This window comes from Tursiops truncatus, chromosome 6 (assembly GCF_011762595.2).
Source record: "Tursiops truncatus isolate mTurTru1 chromosome 6, mTurTru1.mat.Y, whole genome shotgun sequence".
NCBI classification, from domain to species: domain Eukaryota; kingdom Metazoa; phylum Chordata; class Mammalia; order Artiodactyla; family Delphinidae; genus Tursiops; species Tursiops truncatus.
In genome coordinates this window covers 26,905,947-26,919,926 of record NC_047039.1, presented here as the reverse complement: position 1 = coordinate 26,919,926, position 13,980 = coordinate 26,905,947, and the positions used below count along the sequence as shown (strand labels likewise).

The 13,980-nt window shown below is 40.8% G+C and overlaps 1 protein-coding gene across 5 annotated transcripts in view; it reads right to left on the bottom strand.

Moving 5' to 3' along the window:
- The window catches only part of FAM120A (family with sequence similarity 120 member A), a 104,508-nt gene that overhangs the window by 4,704 nt on the left and 85,824 nt on the right, over window positions 1-13,980 (bottom strand). For 3 of the 5 annotated variants that reach the window (XM_073805951.1, XM_019940437.3, XM_019940439.3), the window contains 5 exons: window positions 9,075-9,284; window positions 7,159-7,342; window positions 6,449-6,586; window positions 3,984-4,125; window positions 3,419-3,515 (listed from right to left, as the gene is read on the bottom strand). In XM_073805951.1, the coding sequence (XP_073662052.1) occupies window positions 3,419-3,515; window positions 3,984-4,125; window positions 6,449-6,586; window positions 7,159-7,342; window positions 9,075-9,284 (771 nt within the window). Of the gene's footprint in view, window positions 1-3,418; window positions 3,516-3,983; window positions 4,126-6,448; window positions 6,587-7,158; window positions 7,343-9,074; window positions 9,285-13,980 lie in introns of those variants that run through there. The other 2 variants (XM_019940438.3, XM_073805950.1) reach the window with 2 other exon arrangements.

Below are 13,980 nucleotides of genomic sequence, written 5' to 3'. Positions count from 1 at the left end.
GTGTATGACTGCTCATGAATAAGGGGTTTCTTTTGGGGTGATGAATGTTCTGGAATTAACGGTGATTGCATATGACCTTAGGAAGAGACTGAATTGTACACTTTAAACAGGTGAATTGTATCGTATATGAGTTACATCTCAAAAAAGAAAGGAAGAGACGAAAAGGAATCAAGAGTATGCCAAACACCGAAGACAGACACAGAAGGTCTAGGACGATAGGAGCACCAGAGATGAAAACAAAGCAAAGCAAAAGAACTGAAATGAAAAACTAGTAATTCAAGAAAATTTTCTGACATAAACAAATTTGAACTTGCATTTGGAAAGAAAGCATTGCATACTGAGTGCATTGACCAAGAATGACCAGCAGCAGGGCATGTCACTAAACTTTGATGGAAAAACGAAAACAATTTAGGCATTTAGCCAAAACAGCAAATGACTTCAAAGGGAAAGACAATTCAATTATTATTAGTCTTTAATAGCAAAGCTTTATAACAGAAGAAAATCAAATAATGTGTAAGTCACTTGAGAAGATGTGAACCAGTATTTCTAATTGCTAGGAAAATAAACTGTTTTCAAATTAAACACTGTTTTCCTAAGTCTTCCCTAGGAACCCACTAAAGAAAGAGCCTTAGAGGGACAAAATGGACCAGCAGACTCAAGGCTGGTGGGGCACGGGACACAGTTATCTACAAACCCTGGACAAATGTGGCTGAAAGGAGTATACTTTGGACAATGCAGACAATAGTAGCAAAGCTGTTTTTCAAAACCGTGAGGATGACAGGGGAAAATGGGGGAAGCATATACCAACATTTTCTTTTAATTGTTCCCAGTGACTGTGCTGGTGATGGAAGAATTAGCTATTCCTAGCAGACTGTGTATGCAATGTGGGATGAAGTAAATAATGAGTTACGGGATGTTCTAATTTAATCATCCTCTGGGTTCTTAGGAACCAAGATTCTCAGAAGGGAAGAAAAGACATACTGATATAAACAGTAAAGGTTAAGTCAAATTCCTAAAATCCTAAATTTGAATTAGAAGAGTCAGTTTAATTAGGGAGGAAAAAAGCAGCAGATTACATGTATATATGTTTGTGTGTGCATAGTATATGTGAGTGTGCATGTGTACACCTTTTCCCTCTAGCTCTGTTCATAGGAAAAGCCTAGAAATGGTGATTTGGTGTAGAAGAAAGAAAATAGAGATGTAACAGAAATGAGACTAAATAAAAGCCTATAGTCCTCAGTTTGAACTGGAAACATCAGTGTGAATTCATGAGAATCATACCTTTAAAAAATACAATAAAAAGGCACATCGGTTGTGTGTGTGTTTACATATAAAAAGAAACAGGACTCTGTGTGTCTATGTACACAGAACACTAGGAACAATAACTGACCCTACGGCAGCCAGGGTCCATCGGTGCTCCTACTTGAAATGCCATTTCTCACTAAAGAAACTGAGAAACTAAGAGAAACGACTGTCACTGGTCTGCTGGGCTGGGTGATACACCAGACAGGAAGCTACTGAAGACCAGAGGTCACGGCAAAGGGCCCAGTGGCCAAGGATGGGTGAGGTGAGCTACAAAAAACCATGTGTTGACCTAGTTCCTGTAAGGGCTGTAATACTCAGGCACCCAAAACAGAAAGCAATGGGAAGCATCTTTTTATAAAAATACCCCAATAAATCAAGAAAAAGAAATGACCGAATGAGAATATCTTCATTTTGCAATCTGCAGTATATGAACAGATTAACAGGTCCTAACATAAAAACAGATAAGCAGACATGAAAGCACACACTACAGTCTTGCCACAGGGACAAACCGAAGTCCGATGCACCATCCAGACCCAGCTACCAGCGGGCAAGAAAGGTCAGAGCTGCATGGGAAACAGCACCATGAGTATGAGTGTGCACTCGGCAAAAGCCAGAAGTCTGTAGGTGAAATAACCTGGGTTGTCCTTCAATAGATAAATGAAGGAAAAGAAAGTGCGGGAGGGAAGCCTGCTGATTCAGAGAGACTTAGAAGACATAGCAAACTATAAGAAAATGAACACAATTCAACATCAGTGTCTAGGAATGCACACGTGAGTGATAAAACCAGAAAGAGACAAGGGAGAAATAACTGAGTGTAAAACTCCAGGGTTGTAGTTATTTTGTGCAGAGGGAGGCAGGGGGTTAGTGTTGGGATTGGGCCCGTGAGGGGCTCTTGATATGGCTGGGAAAATGCTATTCATCACATAGGTGATGGCTACATGGCCATTTGACTTATAACTGATGAAGCTATATTTGTGTGTCTCTGTGGTTTTTGGTATCTTGGTTTTATATTAAAATAAAAATAAAAGTGCTTAAGCAACATAGGGACACATATGCCCCACTACCAGCTTAGGAAAGGCCCCTGTATCCACCATGTATGACCATAACATACAACCAGAGGCATTTTTATAGGACGAGCTCTGGAGAACCAGTAAGAATGAAGTTCTCCTCCCTCTTGTAAACCAGTCGAGAGGCCGAGAGTGCCTCTAGCTCAAAAGGGCATTTTGGTGAAGGCTGAGGAAGGTCAGGGTGGGGCTCCAGGAGAGCCAGAACGAGCTGAATACCTCCCCCTTGCTGGATGCTGTGCTACAAAGAGGGGCTGCCTGGGCCTGCTTTCAGGAAAGAGACTGCCTCTGCACTTGACTTGCTTGATGTATCTCATCAAAACAGAAGCTACCAAGATGGCAAAGGCAGAAGTTTTATTTTCTCTTGGCCAAGTAAGTTTCCAAATATGGGTTATTAATAAATGAGTCACAAGAGTGTACTCCTCTTAATGTTTACAAGGATGCTATGGGAAAAAACTGTGTACTTTGACTAAGCGCCATAATTCAGTAAATGAGACAACATAATACATTGTTAGGGCTGATTGGTGTTTTTAAAAGATTGTTCTCAAGGGAAGTTCATCAGAATCCAAGTCCTAAAATGGAATATCCAAAGCGGCAGTTCTAGCTCTTTCATGAAGACAGATGTGACTTTATTTTCTCATGAGCTGATCCTTTCAGGGAAGAGCTAGTCAAGATGGTCCAGGAGGAGAAAAAGATGCACTGTTCCAGGATTTAAAGTCACAATTTTCTTTTAAATCCTAAATGTGATTTACCTACATAATGTTTTGTAATATAAACAGCATTAATAGCTCCTGGATTATTCTCAGCTAAATTCCTATGTACAGCATGTGAACACGAGATCATGCTCTCTTTACCACAAATGATGATAAAATGATCTGGGTCTGAGGGAATGTACATTTGGTAAGCACCATGTGCCGCTATTGTGTTAGCTCAATAGCTACAGAAACATTCCGACACCCCTCCTGTCTGGACACAGGCACTGAAACACTGGCCTGGGACGACCAGGCACTCAGGAGTGAACTGGCACTAGCACTATGTTGTGTTATTACCTGAATCGCACCCTGGTTTTTATAGCCTCTGCCATAGTACCTTCCACCTCTTCCAAATGTTCTGATCACTGGAGTGGAAATAACTCCTCTTGGACGCCTAAACACATAAAAGAGGACAAAAACAAACAGACTTGAATCTGTTACAGATAACATTTAAACATTTAAAATCATATCAAATGGATTTAAAGGTGTCTAGTCTACGCTACAGGAGGCACAAACTTTATTAAATCATGGTCACACCAAAGATTTAGTCCAAGTAATCAATCTTATTTTTTTGGTACATATCCAGTGTATTCAATTTTCAAAATAATGCACTTCAAAAATGTTCTTTTTTTAAAAAACATTAAAAAATGGTTAATTGAGTAATTTTGGGATAATTATTTAATAATGGTTTAAATAATTACATAATGCTATATATAATGGAATCCTATACAACCACTAAGAATGATGTTAAAGAAGAATGTATTTAATGATGTAACAATGTTCCTAGTAAACTCATGATTAAAGTAACAAGAGGCTGTTTTTTTAAGCTTATACAAATACATTTTCATTGTTCAGAACTTACCCTCTTGCTGGTCCTCCAACAGAAACTACCTGTAGGGGGAAAGGCCCACGGCCTCCACGGCCCCGTCTGCTCCCAGCCCAGTGGCCAACCACGGTGCCAGCTATTTCTAGCTTCCCTCCCTGAGAAGGTATAGGTTGGATTCCTGCACAAAAGTAGATGAAAAAACATCTTTACAATCACAGGACTAACAAAGAGAAATAAGCAAGCAGTTTCTTTTCAAATGTGGTTTCCATTTCATATGAAGCCCCTTTCTCTTGCTTTGTGAAGACTTGTTTATTATGTGAACTATCTATGTGCACAAGTTTGATTTTAATGGTTTTATTTTTAAGCTGTTGTTAAAAATACACCTGAAAGTAAGACAACTGTGTTGGCTATTTAAAGAACCCGTGACAACTGAAATAGGTTACAACTGCAAAATGAGCATGGCCGTTAGGTAGAAATAGATCCAATAAAGCATTGGGTGCCTATGGCACACCTCCTATATTACCAAGATGGAAATCTGCAAACTCAGAATGTCTTTCTCTTTGAGTAATTACTTACAAGTTTACTACCTTAACTAAGCGTTACCGAAATTAATCAGTAAAGCTAGCCTGTTACTTCTTATTGCATTATTAAACGATAATTTCCTTAGGCAGGGTTACAAATATTCATTGTATTCACTAACTTCTATTAACTACTGGTAGCCTGCATATTCTAAGGTTTTCTGACTTACCTAAGAAAATCCTCAAACAATTAGTTGGTACCAAAATTTCTGATAAAAACAAAACAAAACAGAACCTCAAGCATCTTCTTTTCTGGCACATGGAATGGATTATAATAAATTCTCCATCATCTTGGTATTAGCCATGATGATTAACAGCCAGGTTGCGCTGTTCAACAAAATCTACAAGCCTTACATTTTCTAGTGGTCGCGTTAAAAAAGTACAAAGAAACACATGAAATAAATATTAGTAACGTATATTTTAGGGAGTTCCCTGGCAATCCAGTGGTTCAGACTCTGCGCTCCCAATGCAGGGGGCATGGGTTCGATCCCTGGTCGGGGAACTGAGATGCCGCATGCCACATGGTGCAGCCAAAAAAAAAAGTCTATTTTATTTAACCCAATATACCCAAATTAACATTAATTTCAACATGTAATCAATATAAAAAACAACTACGAATGAGACATTTTGCATTCTTTTTTCTGTATTAAGTCTGTAAAATTAGATGTGTGCTTAGGACACAGCTCAGTTTGGATGAGCCACAGTTCAAGTGCTCGAGAGCCACGTGTGGCCAGTGGCTACTATACTGGACAGCACAGATCCGGATTCCAGACACAATTTGGTGGAAGTTAAGAAGCAGGCTCCTCTTGTCATTTCAGACTAAAAAACCACTTCTGACCAAACAATGTTCATAGTCAGAACTCCCCCCTCCTGCCCTCCCTGCCACCACAGTATTTTATCACAACTGCAGGCCAGCATAAGTTTCCAGGTAAGGGTTGCAAGAAGCTGAAGCCGATTGTGAAGCAGAGAACACACGTTACTGTGCACTGCATGATGCGCAGTAACAGGAGGAAAAGCACCCTGGACAGCCAGGAGAACTAAGGGGAGGCAGGAGAGGGGCATGCAGTAGGAGAGGAGAAGTGGCTCCTACAGCTACAGAGAGAGGGCAGCATTCATCTGTAAGAGTCTTACTGCTACAAAAGATGTCTCTAGGTAGCTTCTGTAAGTACGCAAGTAACTGAGCTGGAAAAATATTCCCGGTCAAGAAAGGCTTGCCTATCCTAAAAGTTCTTCAAAATTGTATTTGAGTAATCCTGTAATGTAAACTTGATAGCCATGTTTAGATCTGCAGTCCCAAAATGTGGGATTTATGACAAAGTCACAAGTCATGGGCTTCAAAGTACAGCAAAATCACAAGATAGTATTTCAAGACTAAATGTTAAGACTTTTTCTCTCCCTCACAAGCCTAATACAAATAAGAAGAGAAGCAATACGAATTTAAAATAGACTATTTATATATCTGATGTTAGATCTTTCTTTAAAAATGTTTCTATGAAACAAACTGCAATAAAGTTTTTTATGCCAAGAATTGTACAATGCCCTTAGAATCTTCTAAACAAGCATCATCCTCTTTACCCAGAGGGGGCTGTTAGGGAATACGACAGGAAAAAAACATCACTGGGTATTACTGGGCAGCCTGTTCTAACACAGGAGACAATGGTTAGGGGGCCAGGTGCACAGAAGAAGGGCTGTGTGTGGACACACACTGGCCCCTCTGGAAGGCAGAGATGGGCCACAGCAAAGCTGCTGCAGAGACCTGGGGGCAGGCAGAGGCTGGGAGAAGAGCAGCAGTGAATGCCAGAGTGGGGACCTATCAGGAAGGATATGGTGCTGGAGTCAGGACAGACGAGGAGGAAGAAGAGTCAGAAGAAGCGGGAAGCTGCTGGCGGACAGAAGCTCTAGGAGGAGGTGTGGCATAATTACCGCCCTGTGACTTGCTAGTCCTGCTGCTGTCACTGCCTGAGAAGGCTCCGCAGTGTCCTGCTGCTGTCGCCACGCGGAAGGCACGGTAAGCGCCTGTCGCTACAGTTTCCCCATAGGGGCCTCCAAAGCCACAGACTCCTGTGGGACCCGGGTGGAGAGAGATGGGAGAAGCCATGAGGAACTGGGTTCAGGGAGAGCCACCAGTGGGCTTTCAGGCAGAGTAACCCCCATGTCCTTCAGCTGCCAGGGAGGAGACTGCTGACCCCTCCTGTCACCAACAACACTGAAATGTCGCCTTGCCTGCTCTTGGAGGAGCCTCTGGAGACCGAACACTATTGCTGTGGGCTCTGCCACAGACTTGGGAGGTGGCCTTAGTGGAGGAGAGCTCCACTGACCCCACACGTGAGAAAATCTTAAATCACAAACGTGAGCAGAGTTTTCAGCTACAATGACCAATTTTAAAATCTTATCTCTGCTATTAATAGCTTTTGTAGTTCCCGCTCCCTTTCCCATACATAATCTCTTCCGGGATCAAGTTTGCTCCTTTCTAATGTGAAGAGATGTTGCTGCAAACTTCATAACTAAGTCTGTCAATTATTTACAAGGTCTCAACACAGCAAGATATTGCCCACTAAGAAGGCCTGCACGCTGTACGTACGTCTGTCTCCCCACTCTAGCAAGTCACTACATACAGTGGTGGACACACTCACCTGCAAAGCCCCGCCCTCGGCCCTGTGCTGGTGGGACGGGCCCGAAGTGCCGTGGGTACACGGAGGTGGGGTAGAAAGGCAGCGCCGCTGGCGGTGGGAAGGGGAGCGGGTGGCTCTGCCGGGAGAAGTTCAGCCCTTCCAGGATGCTCTGCCGCATCTTTTCTACCTTGGCGGCTTGCTCGGCCTGGAAGTCAAGGACTGGCATGTGAAAACTTCACTCACAAGGTTTCAATTGAATTGGAAAGAACAGGAAAGAAATGAGACATGCTGACCACTGTGCCATGCCTACTTATTTACCCATAAATAACACAGTCACAATCTGCTCAGTGATACTTGTTTACAGAATGCAAAAATGCAAAAAAAAAAAAAAAAGATTAACAGATACCTCTTCATCTCATAATCTTAATCTCATAAAACAGGAATTTAAATTTCTACTTTCTCAGCATATCTTCAGGTGAGAACCATTTACTATAAAGTTTATTAACTGAAAATGAATTTGGTTCTCAAAATCAATGAGTAAGTCCAGACAGATCATGCTCATAGCCTTCCTTCCACTTGTGGACCAGGGGGTAGATGATGCCTAGTTCACATCTTTAAAATGTACTTTCCTATCAATTTAATTTTAGGTCAGGTATTTACTGTATTTTACAGAGAAGGAACTGAGGCACAGAGTGATAGATGCTTTTTAAGGGAAGCCTAGAGCTCTTTGAGACTGGACAGGACAATAGCCCAATTGATCTGTCTATGAGATGACTGTTCAGTCACCTGCACAAATGTGGACAATACAACTTGTATATGTCAAATTCCACTGTGAAAAAACATCAGAAACATTCAACTTGAGTGTCCTTTGTTAATAAATACACAAATATGTACACCAGCAACCAATCTGTAATCAGAGAAATTGAAAATCTGCTTACTCTGTAAATCTGTCTTTCGACTGAGCTTGACTAAAGCAGCACGTGGGAGAATGCATGTTTTGTAGTCTAAGGTTAAAAAGCTTGCAGCACATGTGAGCTTCTTTTATACAAAGGGACAAGATAACCTCATAACCTACTTCACTTTATTTTTAAATCAGGATTTTTAAAAAGTACAGTCAATCCTCATTATTCATGAGTTCCACATCTGCACACTTACCCACTTGCTAAAATTTATTTGTAACCTCAAAATCAATACTCCTGGCATTTTCATAGTCATTTGACGACATTTGCTAAGTGGGATAAAGTTTGAGTTGCCACCTGAGCTTGAAGAAGACACAGCATTGCCTTCGTGTTTCAGCTTTTATACTGTAAACATGTGTCCTGTTCACTGTCTCCTTAGTACCACACTTTTCGTGTTTTTGTGAATGATTTTGCTGTTTCAAACGGTCCCAAGAGCAGTGCTGAGTACTGACTAGTGTTCCCAAGTGCTAGGCTGTGATGTACCTTACAGAGAAAATGCACGTGTTAGTTAAATGAGCTTTGGTGCGGCTGAGTTATAGTGCTGTCGGCCATAAGTTCAATGTAAATGGATTAACAATATATATGCATTAAGAAGTATTTAAACAGAAACACATGTAAAACAAGGTTACGTATTGACTGGTTGATGAAGATGATGTGACGGGAGGCTTGCAGGAACCTAACCGTATATTTCCCCTAAGAGCAAAGGTTCAGTATTTGCTAATTCAGTGTTCAAGGCGAATATATAGAATATAATTACCGTGAATAATGAGAACCAAGTGTATATCCTGAGCTGGGCACTAAACTGGCATTTAGTTACACACTGGGCTGGGCCCAATCTAAATCAAATTCCTGTCGCACAGGCTTGTTACAAATTCGGTAGGAAAGACGACAGATTAGCCAGTGAGCGTTATTTCATTCTGGTTGGAGGTGGCCACCTGCTCCTCCCTGCCCCACCCAGCCTGCTTTCTTGCAACTGACCTGACCATCACAGAGGTCGATGAGTGGGGTCTTTTCCCGGCTTGCTTTGAGGAGTTTGGACTGGAAGAGCTTCCCATCAAAATACATCCAAGGACAGCAGTGTTCCCAGGGCACTGGCTGGCCACACGCGTCGTTCGCAAACAGGGCCATGTCCACGCCACTCATGAAGAGAGCTGACAGCTGAATGCCGCGGGGGTCGAGGTTCTCAATCTTTAAATGGAAAAGAGTGATTTCTATGGAGTAAGAATACTACAGTATCCAATTCTTACAATGTCTGACTACAACTCTCCACAGGTAATGAGCACACCCCTCAACCAAATGCCCCCTAAGCAGCCCTATCACTACCTTACAGTGTCTTAACACTGACTTGTCTGAACAGAAAGACTTACGTTATTTAACAAATTTAAATTTAAGAGACTGTTTGATAAACACACTGAAATATTTCAATTTGGAATTTGTAAAAAGTTACACAAGTATCAAGTAATACTGTATTTAAGGTGGACACATGACAAAGTAACAAATTATTAATAGTCTCCTTAGCAGTTAAGAAGCCCACAATTCCTTTACGAAATAAAATTTTACACTGAAGATTCTAAACACTGGTAATATATTAACAGAAATGTTGTAAAAAGGAATACTCTATTAAGATTCTGCATTTTTCAAGCAGTTATCTTAAAAAATTACTTGGTATAATTTCATTCTTAAGTTTGTACTTTATGTTTACATTATTTTATATGTTAATGTTTTAGATAGCAACTTATTAATGAGACTGTCAAAATGTTTTAGGAGAAATGGATAGCTTATAAATGAAAGAACACAACAGCAAAAACACTGTATTTGAACCATGCAGACTATCAGAAGCTAAAGACTTGTATCTGTGGGTTCTTCTCACTCAGTCATTAGTGCTGTGAGCCTTCCTTTGTACACACAGCCCTTTCTTCTAGCATCTAATGTGTAGGATAAGAAACACTGACAAATACAGTCAACTCTTGATTATCAGTGAAGGACCTTGTTTGTGGATTATCCAGGACTGAGCTTTAACTGTCCTGGTTTCTGTCTTCCCACCTTCCACGCTTATTTTCTAACGTGATGGTCTCTTGAGAATGCAGTCTTTATGGGTACCAAACTAAGCAATGCCTAATTGTGGCAGGTAAACTGGCTTTTCATTAAAGATAAAAAAGATGACTCCAGTGCCAAATACTAATGAATTTGATTATCTGATGTTTTGTGCTGTCAGTGTCAACATTCCCATTATCAGCTAACACTGTGTTTTCCAACCTCCCCCCCCTTTTTTTAAAAAATTTGAAGTCAATGCAGTAAAGAACTTCCTGAACCTGGAGAAGTCTGTCCACCCCTCCCAGCCCACCTCTGCTGGCTCCTGCTTCTCTAATGTAGTGTCAGAAAAGGGAAATAATAAACACGTTCAGTTGAGGGCAGGTGGGGTCAGGATGATAGAATTAGATGCCTTTTTACATTTATGAGCAGAAAGGGGAGAGAAAGAGGGTCAAAATGGAAAAAAAAAAAAAAAAAAAGTCACCTAACTTACTGAGATCCCCACCGGCCTTGTCTTTCTCTGCACTGCAGAAAGGAAGTGGAAACTCCCTTCTTCTGAGTCCTGAGGCAGAAAGAGGGAGTTTCTCCTCCCTAAACACTGACGCTGTGGGAAAGTGGCACAGCAGCGATGCCAGCCCAAGCTTGGAGGCTGCCTGTGCAGAAACCCATCCCCGGCCCCTCTGCAGGGACCATGGCAACCAGGCCTCTAGCCGCTCTCTCACTGTCAGCCCACAGCCTTCCAGGCCAGAGGAGGGAGGACCAGGTCAAGGCTGAGGGGAAGGGAACGATGGTGCTGATGCTGCTCTAAAGACGTTTGCTTCATAACAAAGTGCCAGTGGGGTCCTTCTGGTGAAACCCGATACTGCTGTCATTTCTTAGTCACTGGTGGTGTTGGTCATACCCACCCTTAGCCCTTATTTAACTAATACAGCTCAAAACCATTTCGGGCAGATGGCCATCTGCGTGCTGAGGCTAAGCAATGGGAGCCGGTGCATGGAACACAGAAGCACCCTAGTTAGAACAAGTAACCTCCCAGTGAGCGGATGGGAGGAATGGATAAATCTACATTATCCACACACACATATATTTATTTTAAATGGCCTCATCATTAGTTGAAGCACTGTGTTCTTACGGGTTTAAAAAATGATTTTCAAGTCATTTTGTTTTAGAAATAACAACTACCATTAATTCAATAGAGAAAAATTCTTAAAATAAAAACTGCCTAAATAATGTGAATAAAATCTCAATTGCTGTGTGGATTTCACTTCATTCAAAAAAATTTTTAATTACTTTACGTGGTGTTTTATATTTCATCCCCTAAATGTTAATTGCACACATAATACTATCTAATATTTACGGGGCACTTAATAAATATGTACCAGACATCACTCTAAGTATTTTTCCATATATTATTTCATTAACATCTCAACAATCTCATGTATGATACTGCTGTTAGTACTCCATTTCATAGATGGAGAAACTGAGTCACAGAGAGCTCAAGGTCACAAAACTGATCTGGTGGCACCAGAATCTGAACCCTTGATCATAGAAATGGTTGCAATATTCACATTCCAACCTCATTCTCTTATACCACATAAGATAAAATATTCACCATTATTCAAAGTTCCTCAACTAGAAAAATAGTGACAAAATTTTATGATCTTACAGGAAATACAAATATGGAATGTAGCTCTGGCCAATTAGTTCAAGAACCAAATTCCAGTGAGGTTACTTGGTCCAACTTCTAATTACTGGGCAACAGACTCTTACTTTGATTTGTCATATTTACCTATACGCACAACAATTCTTACAGGTATCACAGACATGCTGCACGTCCCTACTACTGTCTTTAAAGCTCTTCATTTTCCATCTTTTAATTCTGCACTTGGCATGTGAAACTGTTAAAAGAATTTAAGGCAATTATAGGGATGTCAAAAGCAAGGGAGAAAGAAACTGGATAAATATTAAAACTGTGCAAAGGTCCTTCTCCTCATCCTTCACCCGCCCTCCTCCAAACACAGTGTCAGTGCTGATTTTACCTTAGTCATTATTTTTGTGCTGGTAACCTAGGAGAAGCGCCACAAAAATAAACCAGGGAAAAAGTGAAGGCCGTCAGTCAATCATTGTCATGGATCCTCAAGGAGCCACGCAGAACACTCAACTATTCAGGGTCGTGGCGGGAGGACAGAGACTGGACAAGATGAAACTCTTGCAAATTCATTTAAACCAACGGTTTCAACATCTTTTCCCACCAAACCTCCTATCAGAATAGCCATCAAGAGGCCAAACTGTTCAAAATTAGGTCTTTTCTTTCTCTTCTCCTATTTATTCTCAAAGCGTATAATGGACAAAAATGGGAGAAGAAAAACAGGATCTGGGCAATCCACAAACTGGATAATGGCCCCTAAAAGAACAACAAAAATCAAGAGTTGACTATATCCTCAACAGGAAAATGGTTATTTTATAGAAAAGCATCGTCATTGCTTTTGAAATATCAAAACAACTTTAACGGTTAAGTGAAAAAGCAATTTTGAAATTTACTTTTCTATCACTGAACTTTGGGACCCTCAGTCTCTGCATAGGGATTTTTGTTCATTTAAGTGATTATTCCTATCAGTTCTCAATCTGATAGCTGAGAGGATCTCTGATCTTAAAAAAAAACCCAACTATCTTTCCCCCCAGTGAATGCTGTTATTTTCCCTTCCAGCTCTTTCAGAATTTATGGTGCTCGTGAATGAAGCACTAACGATGCAGGCTGTCCTTGGTGAAAGGAACACAGACCTCCAGACCAGCAAGACCCAAAGGGATAGTGGTGGGCTTGAAGTAACTGCACATAAAATGGGTCTTTCTAAACACAGCTCTAGAAACGCCTGGCTTTAGATGAAGAATCAGGAGAAAATTATGAAAGCACTAAGACCTCAAAAGAACCAAAATGAAAGCTTAGAGTGCGACTGTCTTTCAAAAGTTATATCCTATGTGTTGATCCAAAAATGAAAAGGATATGGGAGAAGATGAACTTTGAGTAAAAGCAAGTTGATGGTGAATAAGGCTTGGTGGGCATACCTGATACCTGGCGGTCTGATTTTCAGAACTGGGATGTCAATACTGATGTAATAATCTAAATAAGAGAAACAGGAAGTAGAGGTAGAGGGATGGCACCACACTCTAGTAAAAGTATTTACAACACCCCTGAGCACAGTCTGCTGATGAAGATGGTGGCGGTGGCACCACACGCTAGGACACAGGGAGGGAGAGCCTGCACTTAGTACCAGCCTCTCGGGGGGACACCCGGCCAAATATTCTAGAAGGAAAACTTCAATTCAAAACCATTTAAAAAAAAATAATTTCTGCCTAACAAACAGAAAAGCTTAAACTACAAAGAATACAATTTGAGGTAGAGTCTCCTAAGTTTGGTTGTCTTTAGTTTAGCTTGTTTCAAAGTCATCAGAAGCCTAAGGCGACCACAAATGACATGGGCTCCACACAGTTCAGGGTCAACACCGGATTACTGAATTTAACTCAGTAGTTTAGGGGAAACCAGAGATTTATTGAGCCCCAACAGGAGAATACTGAAAACCCATCAAATGAGCCTAAAACTCTTCTGCAGGGAAAGAACGCCTTCATAAAGAATGGCAAAAAGATCTAAAAGTGAAGGCGATTTTGTCAAAAGAGATTACTTGATTACAAATCAAATTCTGTAAAAAAACAAACAAAAAACACAAACAACAACAAAAGAAAACCAAACCAATGGCAAAGAAAAAAAACAAAACCCTGTACATTAAAAAGAAAAGGCAGATCCACTAATTTAGCTAACTCTGAAAAGTCTTGAATTTTCTAAAATTTAGTGTAGAAA